Source organism: Chamaea fasciata, unplaced genomic scaffold (genome assembly GCF_029207755.1).
Source record: "Chamaea fasciata isolate MVZ Bird 193981 ecotype frontalis unplaced genomic scaffold, bChaFas1.0.hap1 SCAF_18, whole genome shotgun sequence".
NCBI classification, from domain to species: domain Eukaryota; kingdom Metazoa; phylum Chordata; class Aves; order Passeriformes; family Sylviidae; genus Chamaea; species Chamaea fasciata.
Window position 1 is genome coordinate 7411190 of NW_027094103.1, and position 20519 is coordinate 7431708.

Sequence of the window (20519 nt, forward strand, 5' to 3'; positions counted from 1 at the left end):
TTTTCTCAAAATCATTTCTCTGAGAAACAAAAATAAATTTCTGAATAGCGAGCAATGGAAGAAAACAGTCCTATGATTTATTGGCCTTGAGACTCTGAGAAGAATTCTTTGGCCTTTTTCTATTACGATTTTGCAACCTATGTTATAGCCACTGGGAAATTGTTTAGTTCCCAAACCAGGCCCTCAGTTATAAAATCTGTGAAGATGATTCATTATTATTTATGTGGTGCCATGGGCATGCATGGCATTTTACAGACAAATAGGAGATAAAGCATCTGCCTTTAGAAGCTTAGGTGAATCTGATTCTCCAAACGAATGGAAAGCAGCACTTAATGGGTCCTAGAGCAAACATTCTTCATCCCTCAATGAATTATGCGATGATACTCACCTGGGATACTGGCAAGATTTAGACAGGAGGATACTTAGTAGACATGTAACTACTGGCCAAAAGTTTGTGTCATTATTTCATTAAAACTGTAAGACTTTTCAAGTCATGTGTTATTTTGTAATGGTTTCATGATGAAAATGTACTTAAATCTTGTATTATGAATTTTTGACTATACACATGATAGCATGGGCCAGTGTTGCTATGAAATCAGACCATAAATTCTGCACTGCCTGGCAATTTTTTCCTCTTTGTGCACTGGGTAGAAGCTCAGCAAGTTCCATCACCCTAAACTTACAACATAAGTCATTGAAGTAAATAATTGTGGTGATTATCATAAAAAGAAACGTGTTTCAGGCCTCCACATCAACTTTCTGAAGTACATAAAATCCACCCTTGTTCTGCTCCTGTGGAGAATGAGCAGCTTTAGCTCTTGGCATGAAACTGTTCAGGACCATTCACCTAAAAGGCAAAACTTTTTCATGGCAGAGGTTGTGAAAACAGCAATTACCGTCAATCTGTGGAGGCAGGAATTGTTTGCTGGACTGAGACATTCACATTCAGATTTGCATATACTTTCATCTATAACCTTTGCACTACACATGACTTACTGGCTGAACAACCAGGGTATCACATCTCCCCACCATACATTTGTTTTGAGAGACAGATAAAATGTGATTCCAGGAATTTTCGTGTTGACTCTGCTAAGCCTCTCACACCCTCTCCTATTTCTGTATTACTCTACTCAGTGATGTCTGTGCCTGCCTGTTTGGACAGCTGAGCAGAAAATGTACCCAAAACAAACAAATTAATCCACCTCTATATGAATAAACGTCATTATTGCACATACAAATAAGGAACATATGAACAGAAATGGACAATTCAATATGTCTGGTACATTGCATACACAGCCAGACGTGTCCTGACCCTGTAACACCATCCTCAAACATTGTGGCACTCCTGTGAAGGAAATATCAGCAACACCCTCCCCTGAAAACAAGAGAGCTTGTTTTGTAACTCAGAGCTTGTAAATAAGAGAATATTGACTTTCTTGCTGTTAACAATGGAGAGGGTCGTGATTCTTTGCAAAACGGGAGTAATTGTGTATTTAACACGCAAATGAAAACCTGTATGGGGGAGGGAGGAGAGGAGGGAAGCATCTCCAGCCGATGTTGAAAACTCTCCCCACTCAGGTCTTGTAATTCTCCAGAGGTGACTATCTGGCTGAAATAAACTGACCAAAAAAACCCTCCCTATAAGTATAATATTAAATTAAGAAGCCCTCGGGCTCTTAATGCACTCTCGCATGTCAGGGCTGTCCCCTGCCAGGTGCACAAACAGCCCTGTGCTCTCACCCTGTTTCTGTTCTGCATTTCTTCCATGTCAGTGGCTGTGCAATAGGTAGTGTAAACCTCTGCAATCAACATCAACAGAAGTGAAAGAATTAGCTGTAAAATGACTTACGGAGTAGCCTCTTCCTGAAAGCGATTGAGCAGAACTCTGTGGGAGGAAACAATATGCCACAGTAAGTAATGCAAGAGATTCTGTGTAATGTAAGATAAGAATCATTTTGCGATTTCCCTCCCCCAGCCCAGTATTCCTTAGGGGAAAACTCCACAACCTCAAATGATCTCCTGATATTTTGTGTGCTGCCACAGGAGTAACAGCCAGAGAGCACTTCCAGGTGAGGGCTCTGGGGCTATTTCAGACAGGGTTTCATAAGCCAGAGCAGGGCTTCGACAGCTCCTCCCGACCAAGGTAAAAGCTCTCAGCGTGGGACACGTCTTCACAGCAGCAGGACACATACTTTGAACCATCCCTCTTCAGGACGTGACGGCACCTTCCTGGGAACAGCACGCACATGTAAGGATGCTCTCCGGAATCAGGCTTGCACATTGTGCCTCATCGACTCCAACTCTCAATCATGTAACCAAATATCCCACTTTCTATTCCCCTCTACGAATCTGTGAGCCTCCAGCCTTCTTTGCTGCAGCATTACCATATGACAACTCTATCTGAAATAACAATAGCAGCAAAGCACTAATTTATCATCTCTCAGAGCTTTAATAAGCATTCTGTCCCTTTTGAATAAGTTAAATTACATTGTTTACTCCTGCTCTTCATTTCAGCTCCTCCTGCTCCTTTCTCTACCACATCCTTACCTCTTTCACAAGCTGCCAAATCATTTGGTTCTTTTCCTTCTCATTACACCAGCTCCAGTCACTTGGATCCCTTTCCCCTCTCTACAACCAAAGACTGTCGAGCTGCTGGGTTTTCCTGGCAGTGTCTTTCTCAAAGCAACTAAATGAATTCCACCTCTAGCTCCAGCTGCTGCTATATGCCTTCTTTTCGGAAATTAAAAAGGAGCCAGGAACACACGACACCACATAACCCAGCAAGTGCTCTGCAGGCCAATTTCCAAGTGTGATTTATAATCATGATGCCCTCACTACATGATTTTATTAAAACAAGATCCAGGGAGTCTTAGCAGTCCTGTTTCTAAGACTGATGTTCTAGTGGGTACCAAAAATACCAAATTGTTGCAGGCTGATCTTGAGAATTGTTTCGTCTTTTTGCAGCAGTGCCAGAAGTTATCACGTTACTAAATCAGCACAGCACAATACCCCAAAGAGATTGATGCAAACTGATTGCAAATACTTGTAATTTTTCACCAGCAAGATAACAGTCCCTTTGTACTAGCAGTTTGAAAACCTTTTGGTCAGAGGATATAGATACACATAGAAACCTTTTCCAGACTCCTGCTCTCAGTGGAAGATGCAATTGTCTTGTTGCTCTGCCCACACAAGCTCTCTGCCACTGGCTTGCCTCTGACACCAGACAGGCAATCTTCCAGCCAAGTGCCCACGGAGGAAAGCTCCCAAAGCAGAGACAAGAGCAAAGTCCTGCAATTATGTGGGTGTGGGGGGAGGCCTCCCTGTTAACCCTCTCACCAGCTGGCACAAGAATGAAGGTGCCAGGCAGAAGGAAAGGCTCTCACACACAGGTCTGCAGCCAAGGTGTGACTGGGTGCCAGTCCCCACCCCTGGCATGCTACACCTGCACCGCTGTGCTGCTGGAAAAGGACAGCTTCCACAGGGGAGCCTGAGGCAGCAACAACACTGATAACAGCATTTGAATTCCCACCTTCTGCATATGGCACACAGATCTGGTCACCGCCTTCAAACATTACAAAAAAAAAAAAAAAAAAAAAAAAAAAAAAAAAAAAAAAGTAATACGGATTTATTTATAAACCTCTTTAATATAAACTGCCCAGAAATAAAGCTACAGACCAGTGAAATGAAGGGCAGCAGCATTTACCTCTATTTTTGAGAAACCATGACAAACTTCTCTCTCTCTAAGTACTCTATACCCCAAAGTACTCAGCCTTGTAGAGAAAAAGGTTAATAACAGCATCCTGCTAACTACATAAGTATGTCAAACAGCTGAACACAATTATGTGTTCCGACACTTTGGAGAGCCTGATCAGGCAGTTCACCTAAAGTAAACACAGAAATGACGAGGAGGCAAATTACCTGCTTGGAAAGGCAGGAGGAGGAAAGGAAAAAGGGTGGAAGTTCTCACTCCAGCCCTCCATCAACTGAGATTTAACCAAGAATGACAAGCTCTAACAAATTGGAAATAATAACCAAAAACAGAAACAAGAGGTTTCATTAGAAGCTTCTCTCCAGGGAAACAGCCTCAGAGCATTTTCACTCTCACAGCTATTTTCAATCTTCGAGCTTTGTGCACACGCAAAATGTTTTCCTGGGATGGAGCAGACTCTTGGACAATGAACTCAAGCACACTAACAACAGACCTGCTTTTCTTAAGACAACTTTCAGGCATCCCAAGCTGTCCAAGAACCCCAGGAATCTGCAGACCGCTGATTTAAAACCACTGAGTAGAAAACAATAAAACCAGTTGTTGGATAAAGTGTTACATCAGAAATAATTAAAAATGAATGGCAATTGACTCTGGTATTTTTCATACCCAAGAGCCTCTTCTCTCTTAAAAGTTTTAACATCAGATTTCCTGAAAATCAGCAGAGAAAAAGGGTGGCGTTCCTCCCCCACCCCCCCCCCCCCTCAGAATTTTTATTGCATATATAAAATTAGTAACTGATGAATACTTTGGAGTCAACTTGTAAAATCTTTTCCAACAATTAGGTTTGTGCACAACCATGCCCCACACTCTGCAGGGCTGTTTGCAAGCATTTTTCTGCACATCTAACAAACCACTATGGCTTTCTTGGTTAGCTGAGAACACTGTGGCTCTTTAGGCAGATCCATACCAATTGTCACGTGTAGCAATTCTAAAAAAAAACCCCAGCTAGTATCAGCTATGAGTGTCAGAGCAGAACAGTTTGCATGCAACTGTGATGGATGTTCCTAAAGAAAAAAAATCTTTGGGGGTTAACACAAACATGGCTCAGTCCGTATGTCTCTATATCAAGATCAAATAATGAGAAAAGTAATCAATTGTGGCTGCAAATATAAGAAATCTTAGTGGAAGTTTAACTTGGCATCTACCCAAAGCTGAAGAAACCTCCTTTCACAGTGAATGAGTGCTTGTCTGGCAGGAGTAATTACTGGGGCAAGCCTTCAGCTGGAACAACTTACCGAGGCTCTTACCTGCAAGGACAGGAGCACTTACATGGAGGGCTGTCAGAAAACTCTCACTCTCCAAAGAGTCTATTTGCTGTTTTGGTCAATTTTCTCCTTGTCAGAAGGGCCTCAAGCAGCAGGGTACAACGGCGCCCCTGGTACCCAGCCAACCACATTCCTGTTGGTGCTGCTCCCATCAGCACAGCACCTGCCTGGGACCTCTGGCTCACCTGAGACTGAAACCCAAACCAGCTCTTACTGCTCCAACACAGGCACCCAAGAAGGCTCAGCTCTGGCCCTCAGACACTGCCTGGGGAAACAATGGTTTCCAGGTAGATAAGGGGCTGACAAACACACAACTCCAAGCCAGGACTGTGATCCCACCAGCCAGACAGAATCCCAGACCTCTGACTCCAGCTTGGACAGCAACCCCGAGCAGAGCCTCAGGGAGGGCAGCATCCCTCTCTGCCTGGCCTGAGCACCAGCTTTTTCCTGCCCCAGGGCTGTCTGGAATCCCCAGCATTCCTAGGGGAGACTGTTTTTAGTTCAAGACAAAATGAGTATGGTCTGTGCATTTAACGATGCAGAAGTGGAGCTGCACTGCTAGGTGGCATTTGTGCATAAAGACAAGTGGCTTATAATATTTTGCAGATGATGTGCTCTTTTACAACTAAAGATTTTTGGTTCCTTTTAAGCTCAAGGTTAAAAACAAAACCAGACAGCACAGACAAGACATTTCAGTTATGTCACAGAGTGAATTATTTCTACCCTGGGATAGCTCTCTTGTTAATTACACTGGATATAAAAAAATATACCTTTCTGGCAGCAAAGGCAAAATCTTACTGCTGAAAGACTCTACTACCCCCCCACTGATGTCCTTGAGACCATGAGTTACACTTGCTATCTGCAACTGTATTTAAAAAATTTCTTTCTTTCTTTCTTTGTGATAAAAACGGCAACTGCAATTTAGAAAAGAAAATCATGAGAAAATCTCACCAATAACCTGCAGCAGGGTTTCCAAGATTGTCTATTAAATTGACAGGAAAAGTTATTTCCCTTATATAAATAAAAGCATGGCCTTCCACTGCTCTCATGGTGCAAAAGAAATTAAGACACCCTCTGTTCAGTTTCTTAAAGCTATAGGGTTACTTCTTGAACTCAAAAGACAGCAGGAAAGGCTTTAAAATCCAGTAATAATCGAGGTAATAGGGCATCTGAAGCCAATTCCCTACTCTCAATGGGTCAGGCAGGTTTCAGCTTGGATCTTTTGTGTCCTTGATATAAAACCTAAATATAAGGGGATTAGTTAAAAGCAGGTGATGGCAGCACAACCACAAAACTAGCTCGTGTCTAGTGCTCCCCACCATCCTCTTTGGCTAAAGGACACAAATTAACATATTCCAGAAATGTCAAGAGTTCATTCCTGCTTTTCTGACATGTGCCACTTCCACTGGCTGAAACCAAGAGTGTATCAAGTACCTCCAAGTCACCTGTTGAAATGGCTGTTTTCAGCCAGAAGCTATTCCCACGTGGCACAGGACAGTCCCCAAAACCAGCCTCCAGCCACCGCTGTTAATGCCATTCCTGTGACAGTGTGGAAACTGAGGCAGGGGAAGACTCAAATGTGCCCAGTGGCACCTGAGGAGCCCTCAGCAGAGAAGGGAACTGAGGCAGAATTCCCAGCTCCTACTTAGTGCCAAATCTTGCCTTGCCAAATCACAGCCCCAAACTTATCATAAGGCCCAGCCCTGTAAGCCGGATTTGCTTGGTTAACACTCAGCAGAGGCAATCAATGGTGTGCACAGAGAGATCTGGTTTTGAATTGTTTTATAGCATTTGCTCAGGATGACACTCACCTCAGCTGTACCCATCTTCCACCCTCCCAATTCCACAGTCAGAGAGGGCAGAGGAATTGCATGTGTTTGCCCTCCCCTTGGTCATTCACAGAGCATTCAACAACAGAACGTGGCTCCAGCTTTGAATACTGGAGAAGTCTCATATTTCCTTCCCAAGCAAGTCCCTTATAAAACTCCAGTAATCTCAGAATGAGAAGGGTAAGTGGAGAGAAGGGCAAAAAGAGCCAAGGGCAGGAGATATGCCAGACCTTAACACAGAAACTCTTAATGCAATTAATTTCCATAGCCACACTCCTGTCTGCGATACAATGAGTTCAATTGACATGGCAAAGGTCACCCAGTGCATCTGATGTTGGCTGAGATTAGAAACCTGGACCTGACAAGATAACCACAACACATGATGAATGATTTGGATGTCATGCAATGCTTGAATGTGTTCCTTCTTGAATTCACTCACTTGATTCTGTTGGATAAACAGAGTGTGTTACGCTTAGAAACACTGCAAAACCAGTCTGGTAAGACAGCAAACTACACAAGGTCTGAACATCTGTAACTGGCTTGATAAGCTACAGAACAGATTCCACCCAAGACACTTTTATTCCTACAAGTGGTGGCTGCAGACAGCAGAAGGAAAGATGGCCACCGACCAGGAATGAACAAACTGAGTGCAGTTAGCCCGGAACAAGAGGAAAAGACCTCACAGAAATGCACAGAACCTACATGAGCGCTGCTCCCGTTCAAACCATCGCCTCTGCCAGCTTCACAAAACTTCTCCAGACTTTCTTGCTTCGTAACTATCCCTCACTGAAACTTCGTGCCAGCCATTAGAACTTAATTTCTGCTGAAGCCGTTTCCATGCAAGCATTTGGTGGGACGCAGATAAAAGCAGGCAGCATGCTGAAGGGATGGGAATTTTTGCCTCCAGAAGGATGGGATTTGCAAAGTTTCGTGATCCTTCCACGTATATTCAAACCAGTTTCCCAAGAGTCGTGGTTTGTGGAAGGAGTCTTAAAACTATCCTGCTGCTACTCTTTTTGACTAGGATGGTCTTGCTCTGCTCTTCAAACTGCGGATCAGATTCCAGTGCGTCACACATGAGGAAAAATGGACAGCACATGCCACAAAGAGTTTGCAGCCCACACACTACTACCCCAGGCCTTCCAAAACCTCCTTCAGTGTGCTGTGTAACACCCCTGACCGTGGCACTGAGGTCCCACTGCCACCCTGCCGGAGCCAAGACCAGGCAGCCCACGTGGACCAAAGTCTACAGTGTGGATAAATACGGAGATGTGGTGTGACTGCAGTCCAGTTCTCACTTCAGAGGTTCGTCTGATTGTGCTTCTGGCAAGGTACTTCAGCCTGAGGCACACATGAGGGACCTCCAGCTTTGTACCACGCTGCTGCTCTAATCCCTGTGCCCCAGGAGGGGAAGCGTGGTACGGGAAGTAGGAGGGAAGGGGGAGACAGTGCCTGTGATGGCACACAAAGAAAAGCAGATCACAGTGAACTGCCTGAATTAGAAATCACAGAAGTTATTTTGTATTCATCTACCAGAGAGAGAATTTTATATCTAGCCTATACAATATGCTAAACACTTATCAAAGAACATTTAGAGAGAGGAAAATCTTTGCATTTCCTAGAAGGCTGCTTTTTGTTTATTATGTTGAAAGAAAAACAAACAAACATATGAGGATAGGATGATGAAAAATTAGAAAAGATAGCCTGGGGGATGAGAGGAAAAGGCTCTCAACAACTTAGCAGCAGTGCTTGCTGGTTTTATGCACAGCTGAAGCCAATCCCTTGAAAAGGAGAGTTTTGACTCTTAAGTGGCCAGCACCTCTTGCAACATATTTCCTAATCAGCGAGTATTTATGGTCGATATTTTATATTTCCAATTTCCCCCTAAGGGCTCCTGAGAATGCAGCACACCTGCCAACCTTTTCAGCTGGGCCAATAATTGCCAATTTGCTCTTTGCCTTAGTATATCACTCAATTTAGCCCTGGCTGTGCCCTGCATACATCCTCATTCATCTCTGTGCCCCCATGACAATTAGAGTGTTAGCTTCAGCTAACTAGGGCAACTATTCTACTAGGGTTGGAAGACAATTATTAGTCTATTTTCCCATCTTGTGGCAACAAAATTGAGAATCCATGACAATTACATTCAGCAATTCTGCACTCTGCCGCCTGTTCCCCCTCCTTGCCCCCACCTTCCGAATATTTCAAATTATCACAGCTCTACTACCACATTCAAATTTTCCATGTTCACAGGGAGTGAGGCTTCTATTTAAATGATAATGAGGGACGATCCATTCAATTTAGTGAGGGAGAAAATCCATTAAAAAGCAGGCAGTTCTTAAGCTGATGGGTCAAGAAAAAGATAAAAACCCTTTTTTCAAGCCATTATACAAGGCTCTGTGTGGATTTTTGGACTGTTCAGGACATCAGAAAAGATTAGGACAATTATGGAACATGGGGAAAACCAAAACAAAATGCCCAAGCTTTCCACTTTTACTTGGGTCAACACAACAAAATAGCAATATGGCTTATCTGGCTCTTAATTCACTGGCAACTTCCAATTACCTCACACTGAAAGGCAGCAGAGGAAAATCCCATTTTGGAAAAAGGCTGTTGACTCTGTTTGGGTTGTAGAAGACCTGAGAGTACATGTGTAATAAGGATGTCATCTCTATAGTAGTTTTTAAGGGATTATTACATCAACACTGGGAACATAAACAAGTGGCAGATTCCCATGTCCTCTCTGCACCACAAAACCTGGGCTAAAACATCACTGTTTTTCTGCTCTGAAGTTTCATCATCCCAAAGAAGAGCCCAGCCTCAACAAATCAAACCTCTGCAGCCAGAGATGATTTCACATGATCATAATACGCATTTTTTCCCCCCAATGACCCATAATAAATGGCACTCGGTGTAATGTCTGGGAAGACTTACTATACAAGCCAGACAATTACTGTCTCACTATGAAATTGTATCATTCTCTCCCCACAGAACTTTCACTTGTGGCAAGGAAGGAGCAAAACGCTCTGGGTTTCGTGGTGGACAAACCAGTGGCTGTTAGTGTGTGTGTGTGCACAACATAATCAATCATTTGTCTCAGATTTCTTTAGAGTGCAATTATTTCATGACAGACCAGGCCACCTCTTGACTTCATGGTCCATTAGAGACTAACAACATGCATTAATGTAAATAAAGAACAACTTGCTGGCATCCCATTGAACAAGTCACCTCAAGAAACAAATGGCACAGAGGGGCTAAGCTGTTCAGAATAGCACCTCTGAAATGGGGACCAATGAAGCTGGAGGGAGGATTTAGTGCTCCTGAGACGGCACCACCACAGCCAACACTTTGATGGGCACATTTCCCACCACACCTGCTGCGTGCTACCCTACAGAAGCCAGACCTGTCACCTCCTGCCTCATTTACTCCATCGTTCACCCCACGTAATGGGGAAAGGCACGGGAGGGAAAGGCAGCACAAAAACCAGTCCTGAAGGCCAAGTGCACCAAGGAACAGCAGGAGAGTGAGAACCAGCCCAGGTGCCTCCTGCTGCAGAGCATCCATCTGCAGGGTGCTGCAGCCTCGGTTTGTAACCACCAGCCTCGAGGAAACATAATCCCTGCCTTCCCTGGACATCATGACCGCCCTGTGGCCCTGACCCTGAGGACATCTAAGGAGTTGTGCCACTCCAGTGGCACAGCAGCTATTTGAACAGCCTGCTGGGACACACAGATCCAGAGCCAACAGGGACCAGGCATGGCTGGACAGAAAATCCTGCAGGAATCAACACTCAGCAGCGTGTTGTTGTCTCCTCTCCCTTTCCCTGCTCCCTCTCTACAGCAAGAGAACCAGTCTGCCCTCTCATCCCTTTGCACAGAAATGGGGAAAACCATCTGATTGCACCCATGGGACTTCCTAAGACTTTCAGACAGTTGCTAAATAAGCTACAGAACATGTACCAGTGCGCGAGGCAGCGTTATATGTAATTAAAGCTAAATTGCACTCATCAAATAATGAACGAAGAGCATTCCGTGATTCATGAACCTTACTTTTCAAACCATTTAATTACTAATTTGAAAAATTCTCATTTGCGATGGGTCGCCAGGTCACCAGAGCAGCTTCAGCAAAGCTCTGAAGTGTGCCCTGGCCTCCAGGCACTGCCCAAACGTCTCCGCTGACTAAAAAAGAACAGAGTGCCTACTTCCCACTGAATTTTGCTGCCTGCTGAACAGGCTTTGAAGATTTTACAGGAATTAGGCACTCAGAGTCAATTCCTACAGGCTCAGCCTGCAACTTTGGGGGCAAAGGGAAAGGAGGAGAAATACTGGAAGTGCATCGGCTTAACAAGAAAAGTCTCCAAGACCACTTAACGCTTTGACCTAAGCTAATGGCTAAGCTGGAATACGTTATTCCCTTCCTGCAGCTCCCAGGCTCACGCACCCGTCAGGAGCGGCCGAGGGGAGGGGAAGCAGGGGATCTAAGTACGTGTATACGAAATTACCATCATTATTGACTAATAACACAGGCAAAGATGTCCCACAGCACGGGGATTCGTCCCCGGCCCCCCCGGCCCCACGGCGGCGCGTGGGCTCGCGATCCTGGAAGCAGATCACAGGACACGTTATTTTTCTCTTCCTCCCACTGCGTCGGCTGTTTACAGCGCCCCATTCACACTCCAAACATGTAGAGAGAATTTTCCCCCGTCACATTTCCCTGTCAGAGCTGTCAAGCTGAATCCCGCTTTAATCTGCCAAAAGCACTTTTCTGCTGACATTTTTAATAAATACTTTCAGCTTTTAAACACATTTGTGGGAGCCATTTTTTCCCCTTTTTCTCCTGTAGAACGGGCTCTGAAAGCCTTAATAGCAAATACATTACACTTATCAAAGGCTTTCCCCCCCTCTTCCTTTTGCATCCTGAAGCGGAGGTAGTGTTTTCAATTTTAAAGCTAAATTAACTGTCCAATTGAATTTAGCTGGTGTGAGCCGTTTTCTGTGACAGGTTTTAGTTATGAAGCATATTTTACATTAATAGAACTCAACATGAAAACCACTCACTCTGGGATTTCTGTGGCTTGCCATTGAAATGGCAAATTTAATATTTCAGACATGCTCATGCCAGCGTTTGATTATTGTTCTTCATTTAAATCTCTCCTAACGGGAAAGGTCCTAATTAGTAAAAAATCATGTTTTAATGAAGGCGAAATGCTAATTGCTAACACAAAAAGCCTTCGTATAAAATTATCCCAGCACTGCCATTGATTTCTTGGTGACTCAAAAGCCCATTTGTGTGTTTACACACTAAGGCACCGTTTGCTTTTGTTTTATCATAACATTTCACTCAGTGTACCATCGAATTTCCTGAGAGAAAGACAGCTTTCCCCCAAAAACCCTCTCATATCTTGGCGGCAGGAAGCATAAAATTAGATGAACTAACTTTGCACCCAAACTACGTGATTAGGTGCAGCAGTTAAACCCAAAGATGCCGCAAAAAGCTTTTTAACACAACTTCTTTGAAAAAAACCAAAACAAAACATCAAGCCATTTTTCCCCAAGGAATAACAATTCCATTTTGTTTTCCCATCTCTGATCTTTCGCTTATCATACTATTTGCACCATGATTACAGTGTTTGCAAGGCAGCTCAACCACTTATGCCGTAACACTCAATCATGACATAAAAAAAAGTTATTACACAGTGACCTCTGGATGCCAACATTTGTTCAGCAGGATTTATGAAAAGCCATGTCAGCAGCGGGAATTGCTGCAATGAAGCGATGCTTTCTCCTGAACGGTACTTACATCACTGAGACGGTCCCTTGAGCTGCTCCGCTGAGAGCTTGTGGCCTCCCTGATGCTGTCTTCCTCGCTATTTCTGCCACTTCTGCTTGTAGGGACCTTCATCTAGAGGGAGAAGAAGGAGGGGGAAAAAGGAGATTTTCAAGCACTGCTCTGCCACCTGTTCCCGAGGTTGCCGACAGCAGTTCAGTCAACGTTTCACTCCTACGGCCATGGCGCCGTGGGAGGGATGGAATGCAGGGGGCTCCTCTGCAGTTGTGCCTGACCACGTGCGTCCACACTCCTTTCCGCTAACGTGAGAGGGATGGTGCTTCGGGCCCCCTTTGGAGCCTCAGGTGAGGTTGTGCCCAGATGCCGGGGGCTGACACGAGGGGGAGGTGGGCGGACAAAGCCCCTTCACCCTGCTCCCAGCACACTCAGCTGGGGCACTGCTGTGCTGCCTGGCCCACCGGCCAGGCCATCGCTGCCCAGCCCAGAGATGGGCCCTGCGGCCACCCCAGGGACTGCACTGAGAGCTCATGATGGCCTCTGAGGGACACTGGCCTGAGACAACTTGCTTGAGATACCACACAGAATGTCAAGTAGAGCAGGATTAACTCTTACAGCCAAGGCTGGTGCTTTAACTGCTAAATCATCCCACTCCCTCCACCTGAAGTTGTGCTTGTGTTTGGATAGAAGTGAGAGAGCCAATGTTTGAAATCACAGCAACCTTCCTCTTACATCTGCAAAGAGTGTTACAGGGGGAGGAGAGGGGTAGGATAGATGTCATTCACAGCTTCATTCCTGGGCTCATTTACTAACAAATTATTCTGCTAATTCCCTCGTGAAATATTGGGTGGAAAGAAGTGTTTAATTTATTAATAGGTTCTATTCATATCAGTTTGGTTCCATTTAAATTACACTATTTAAAATGTCGGCTTGTACAAATTGGTATTTTTAATGGCAATAAAATCCCTTTGTTTCTTGCTGTCCTGTTCCTTGATGGTGCTGGCAGCCAGCGGGGTTTGCCCGTGGTGCTGATGTAACCCCTGCAGCCCTGCCCTGTGGCACTGGGCACACTGGACATGCTGCCACCATTGGGGCACAGCAATCTGAGTGCTGGGAGCACTCATCACTCCATGCACTCCATGGATGTTTGACAGTGCTGCCAGTTAAGTGCCCCACAGCCTCTTAATATTTTAATGAAATGTTCAGGGTACTGTATGGAGAACGAGTTCCAGTTCTCATCCAGAGTGTACAGCCCTGTATGGGCTTGGGTATCAGAAGTAAAAGGAAAAGAAGCAGAAGGAAAAGTATCATGCTCAGTAGATTTCTGGTTAATGTCCTTGCTCTGTGTGCCTTTCTGCCACCTTACACCTCACCAATACACGTTTTTCTGCAGGATAGGACTTTTAGACACATCTAAGTGATAGAAATCAAAGTTTTTTTGTGGCCATGTCATCACACAACCACCAGTCTCCGTGCAGTGCCCTGTCTCACTCTTTGTCCACCACCTTTCAAATACGTTGCCCGCCTGAAAACTTTTATCAAGACTAATATTTCATCTTTTCTCCTACATCAAAATGTTCAAAAGCACAGCACAGCAGTGAGAGATGGTCTCTGCTGGGATGTGCTGGAAGCATTTCCAACAACAGCGAGCTTGCATTTGCCACTATCCACACCATGCATCAAGGCAAGAAATAATCCACTAGAAGTTCATGATGTTGAATCCATATCGTCTGTTTCCATAATAAATAGGTCAACAACATTGAAATGGGAAATCTAACTAGCCTGCATCAATATTGGCCACAAGCCATCAAATTTTAAAGTCCACATATAATTAAGTAAATTTGGTAAGATTTTTTTCCCTAAATACATTAAATGATTGTCATTCGCTTATTTTATTCTTTTTGAGGTCTTTATTAAGCAATTACTACTTCAGCTATGCCATTATCTTGCCTAGGATTGAAGCCAAGCCAATAAGACAAATGGTAATACTCCATTAATTACAGCCTTTCATAACACTGGCACACCAGCTTTTTTCTGTCATCTGGATCTTTCCACACTTACTCAAAACCCAACTCCACTGGTTTCGAGTCATCAGCCAGCTCTTCTGAAACTCTTGGATGTAAAGTATCTGACCTGCCAATTTCAATCCTTCCAGACACAGCAGGTGCTTTGTTTCACCCTGAAATAGGAACCACTTCACCATTACAGGGCAGAATTGCAATTTCCCTAATACAATACAGAAATGCCCACTGAATTCTGCAGCTTTCTGATTTCTGATCCATAACCTTCTCCCTCCCACCTAGGAACACATCAAAGCCTGTCAAAATTATTACACTTCTAACTCCTAGACAGCTGCAAATTAAAGGAAAAATAAATTATGCCATTCCAAATCCTTTCACCTTCCCAACTGCAAATGGTTGCTAGAATTAATTCAAAAGGACTAAACTGCCAGCTGTTTAAAGTTAGCACAGACTCACCCAACCTGTTACCAGACCGGATCCGTTTGCTGCTTTTCTTGAGTTACAGTCAGCTCCAAACACCACCTGTTTCTTTTCTCCAAATTTCATTAAAGGAAAACTACACCTACACACACAGTAACAAATTGAGACAATTTGACCTGACAAGGTCTTGCACGGGCAAGCAAATTAGAAGCATCACTGCTGCCATTAACCTTTCCAAGTAAATATCAATTATTAAACTTGCTGCACTACCTCTGTCCCCAGTTTGCTGCTGTGAATTAAGAGGGTCATCAGCCTTTTTGACAGATCTTGTTCATTTACACCTGCTGCCTGCCAGCAGGGGAGCCCGCACACCCGCAGCCCCAGCGCTCAGCCAAGCTGCCTTAATTCATCAGTAATTACCCTAATGAGCCACACGCAGGACCCAAGGAGGAGGACAAGTTGTTCTGCTAAATGGATGCATTGGTTTCAGGGGCACTCTCGGCAGACCCAGGTATTAGCAAACTGGTCAAAAGCTTCTTTCCCAAAGTTGCCACTGGCTCAGGTGCTTGATTTATAGTGATTTTCTCTTGGTGTTTTTGCTTGAGTTCTAGAAATTCCTCCTGACCACATTTCCCGATTGAGTTTTACTATAAAAACCAGCATTCCTCTCACTTGGAAAAAGTCATTACTGTTCCAGAGTCTGCAAAGGTGAAGTGGGCTCCTGGCCCCACTCCAGCCTGGGGAAGTCACCTCCAGCTCAGCACAGACGCAACCAACCAACTCCCCAAATCCACACACAACACATTGCCAGGGACTTCCAAAAGGAATTAGTGCAACACCAGCCACGGGGATTAAACACCTCAGGTGGATGAACTAATTATCCCATGTAAAACTTGAGCAGCCCAGATTGATTGTCCAGGGTATTTACACACGGTGGCAATGTCCTTCAGCAACCAGAATTACATATGCAATTCAGCTCTACAGGCTGTTCTTGCCCAAAATCAAGTCCTTTTGAGACACACACTGCGTGTCCCCATCCCTTCGCACGACCCACTGAGCGCACCCAGGTCCTTGAGCAAAAGCAATCCTGAGGATGGGTTTGCCCTGTGTGAGGCAGGAATAATCCAAACTGTCTTCCAAACTGGAACTGGAGGGTTCCAGCCAGCATAACAGAGCCAAAACAGAGACTAGGGAACAGCAGGAGGAAGTGTGTGGGCCAAACCAGAGTGTTTGATTGAGGTGCCCTTAGGTCTGCCCGAAGCGTTTTGGGAGCCATCTGAGAAGCAAAATGTCTCAAAAGAACCCCAATGCCCAAAGCTCTGCAGAGGTGGGCTTGGAAAGGTGCTCCTCAGCCTTGTCTCCAGAGGGCTGGAAGTGGGAGGGAATCTTGGCTTAGATAAAGGCTGACTACTGTGCCACTTCAGGAGAGCAAAGCTGGAAGAAAAAATGGCACATGGGGACAACTGAAGCTATTCGTTAATTTATCTCTTCCAAACCCTAAGACAGCAAGACATTAACATCCATGCATATGAACTGAAACACTGAATAGGTGCTGAAGTTTTACTCCAGCAGAGCCTGTTTCATTGTTGAAGTTAAGGGAATTCTCCAAAAGCATTAAATTAAGCCCAAAGCTGCTTAAAAACCAGAACAAGGCAGTCTCCTGCAAGATAAATAACACCCCAGACCCACCACGCACTGCGGAGCAAAGCTGGCGGCAGGCAATCCTGCTCTCTGCAGTAGCTGCAGCCCAGCTTTCACCAGGAAGGACAGATTTGTGCTTGAGAACGTTGAAGAGAGTGTTTCCAGCTCGGCAGGAGTGGGCCAGGGCTGCAGGCGGGGAAGGACCAGGGGCAGGTACAGAGGGTTTGTAAGGCCATGATCAATTTGCATTCTGCAGGTGCTCATGGACAATCCCAAGCCACGTTCAGAGCCAAGAATTATGAACCTTGCGCTGTTGGACATCATGTAGCATGATTAAATATCATAACTCATCCCGGTAATAACTCCAGCTCTGCTATCCTGGAATGTTGCTGCCTTTCCATCTCTCTCCCATCCAACTTTCCCCCCCCTACTTCTTCCTGTGGGGCGGGGGTGGAGGAATATATGAATGGGCAGAATTGGCCTTGTTTCCCTAAAAGGGCTTTTTCATTACCACTCTCTGTTGGCTCTCAGCCCCCACTTTTTAATCATAACAGATCAGCCTGCTCTCCATTTACTTAAGCTTTCCCGATGTCAGAGGAAAGCACGTTTTTATTTGGCACACCTATTTTCACATCGTGGGCACGCTGCCCCCGCTCATTATTAATAAATACACTTCGATTTATCACAAGCTCCATTTGAGTGCCACGGGGAGCCTGGGGCAAAAGGAGACAAATTCTTTTCTTAAGTTGTTGTGAAAGGTGCTGGGCTTGCCGACCCTCACCCCCATTAACCCAGCACAGCTAGTGCGCTCCTACTGGGAGCTCCACGGCCTGTGCAGCGGCAGACTCGGACTGATCTTGTGCCATCTCAATATATTTGTTCATTATCTTGCGCACACACAGAAGCATTTGGAAATGTACTCGGGGCACAGGCCAAATTGAATCATCTGCCTTCATTTTCCACACGATCTGAAGCTACAGCTGCTACAACAGGCTGTGGGATTTTTATTTTCCTTCCTTAACAGTTTTTTTTTTTCTCGCTCTTAAAGTCACAGCGGTCTCATTTTAAGCCCCTTGCTGTTGCTTGGGTTTGTATCTGTGTTGTACAAAACGGGTCTTGCATACACATAGGGTGGGAAAAGAAATTCCCAGCAACCTCTCTCTGCACAGTTCTGAAGGAAAGACAGAAAGCAGAAGCCTCAGGGAGAGACATAATTAAGATATTAATCTCAGAGATGCCTGTTCTGGTGGCTCAGATGGGTCTATTAATCCACTGATCCTGTCACCTCTGCCAGTAGACAAGCACCAGCAGGAATGGCACCCACATACTTTGTGCTGCACTCTAGAGCCAGGAATGGTCCATGAAAACAAAGCTGCCCTTCCAGATCAGAAGGGCAAAGAGCTCCACACAGCACTGAGCCAAGTTACCTCCTTTCAGGAACACACTAACTTCAAGAAGAAAGTTTAATTCCTTTTTAAAGCTCTGGAAGATCCACTTTCATTTGTCTTGAGAGAGGGGACAGACCAAATACAACCTTTGGATTTCCATGTTACTGACTTCATGGTAAATCTGTTTTGGCAGGAGCCACTTGGAGATAAGTGGGTAGAGCTGAGAGGCGTCCAAGTCCCAGAGTTTAGGTCCAAGCTTTCAGATCACCAGAGACAGGGATGAATCAACCTTATCATGCTCATCTATCTAAACTAATGCTGCTGAACACCACTTTACATCTCATCAGCAGGTAATGACTTTATCATCAGCTCTGCCAAAGGACCTTTTTTCAACTCCTTCTGCAGGGTTGAGGAAAAATTTCCTGCAGGTAACATTTCATTCTAACAAAGATCATAATTTCCTATGGCTACAAGGAACGATAACGCCAACTGTTCCAAAAATGTATCAAAAATAATTGTATGGCTTGTCCTCTTCCCAATAAAGGATGAAAAGGATGCTTAAACAATATTTCGGGCGACTTTTTTGCTAACATATGCTTGCATTTTATTATCAAGTCCCAGATAAGCTCATGTTTCTCTGGTAGACTATCAGCAGTAGCAGCTTTCTGCAGCAGGAGACAGTAAACTGCCTTAATAAATACAAATGGACAATTTAATTAAAATATATTGGAGACTTGGAAAAAGTACTATTTGTGGATGAAACAGTCTGTTAAGGGATTGCACTCAAGGCTAGCTCAGTGTATTTTAGGCAGGCAACAATAAGTGGCAGTGAAACATAGCGCACAGTGCTCTACCCCAATGATTAAAGACCATGCCGAAACTATAAACATCTGTTTTCCAGAAAGGGGGGGGGGGGATGTCACCCACTTGCCTCTGGTTTTAATGTCTGAAACAAAACAAACCATTTGGCTTTAAAAATGTACTTCTTTAAACCTGCAAAGACCCTCCCATCAAAACAAGGTGGAATCAGCTAAACACATTACTTCTGATTTGTTTCCTTGAAAATCCAGCCTTAATGCATTCTAACAAAATTTATCTATCCCAAGCATACCTCATAATGAGATCAACTGGGAAAAATATCAGGCTTGTTTGTATATTTTATACTTGCTCTAACTTGGCAGTTTGGAGATTATGTATTCCCCAGGTCCCTCCTTAAATCGTTTCACACGCTACAATTTGATTTTCTTTGCTTGCCCTTTTCCACAATTTTTTTTTTGATACATTTTATTGAGTTCTGGCTCAGAGGGAAACGTTTCCTTTGAATTAAGGGTGCAATCATTTTTTCTCCCGTCTAAATAAGGACATATGGCGTAGGAAGCAATGTTATGGTCTGAGTAGTTTATGATTGAAGTAGGGCTCATTTTAAAAAACGACAGTAGCATCAGGTTGGATTAGAGTAGTTTTTCTAATTGGGTGGTGCTGCTGTGGATACTGTGATGGGCTCTTTTGGCCATAACTCATTTTAAATATGACATGTCCGTTTTTACTTACTGTGATGAAGAAGCAAACAGCAGCCGTGTTATGATACTGAAGGAAAACTGTCTCTTTTTTTAGCAGTCACTCAGTTCCATGATGTTTCAAAGGTTAGAGTTTGCACGTTTACCAGCTATGCACACTACTGGTTCCCCTAATCCTGGTTTACCAGCTTCTTTTGGCTAGTTTACATCAATAACCTGTGTTGCAGTCAAGCAGTCTGTAACACAGTGGTTCATTTTTACCTCTCCCTGGGATTCAGAGAACTTGAATTGACGCTAGCAAAGGATTTCTGTGCTTAGACTGAGTCGGCTGCAAAAGCAAAACAACAACGTCCTGCAATAAAAAGTATTGTCAGTGAAAAACTAAAACATTCAAAAGCCACTGAGAGCTTCTCAGCTACTTGAGCAACATTAACTACTCACTAACAACCTAACTTCACATCTTAATGCTTGCAACCAGATACGAGGATCACCTTCATTTCTAAGAGCAAACGAAACCCAAGCTCCTTTGGTATGGGCAGCTGCCTTTGTAGTTTTTGGAAGAACTCCTGCCTGGTGCTGTGATTAGCCAGGGCAACGCCCTGCAACAAGCTCAGCTTCAGCTCTCTGGGAGACACCTGTGCGGATCTGGTGCCACTTCTAACTAGGGAGGAACTCTGTTTGACCTCATGGTTCTTGCGAGGCGCCATCTAAAGAGCAGCCCGGTGCCCCGGGGCCTGGAGAAGCCTTTCTCCCCAGTGCCCAGCACACAGAGGCCAGATGGAGCAGCAGGGCTGGCTTTTCTGCAGCTCTGGAACTGCTGCAATGGTTTTTCACAGCTTCTGGGCTGGCAGGTGGCCTGGGGCTGCGGGCAGAGCCGGCACCTCT

At 44.6% G+C, this 20519-nt stretch overlaps 1 protein-coding gene across 20 annotated transcripts in view; it reads right to left on the reverse strand.

Moving 5' to 3' along the window:
- The window catches only part of FBRSL1 (fibrosin like 1), a 503666-nt gene that overhangs the window by 270395 nt on the left and 212752 nt on the right, over positions 1–20519 (reverse strand). For 17 of the 20 annotated variants that reach the window (XM_066199915.1, XM_066199925.1, XM_066199922.1 and 14 more), the window contains exons 3-4: positions 12663–12764; positions 1850–1885 (exon numbers count right to left, since the gene is read on the reverse strand). In XM_066199915.1, coding sequence (XP_066056012.1) covers positions 1850–1885; positions 12663–12764 — 138 coding nt within the window. The remainder of the gene's footprint in view (positions 1–1849; positions 1886–12662; positions 12765–20519) is intronic. The other 3 variants (XM_066199919.1, XM_066199914.1, XM_066199921.1) reach the window with 2 other exon arrangements.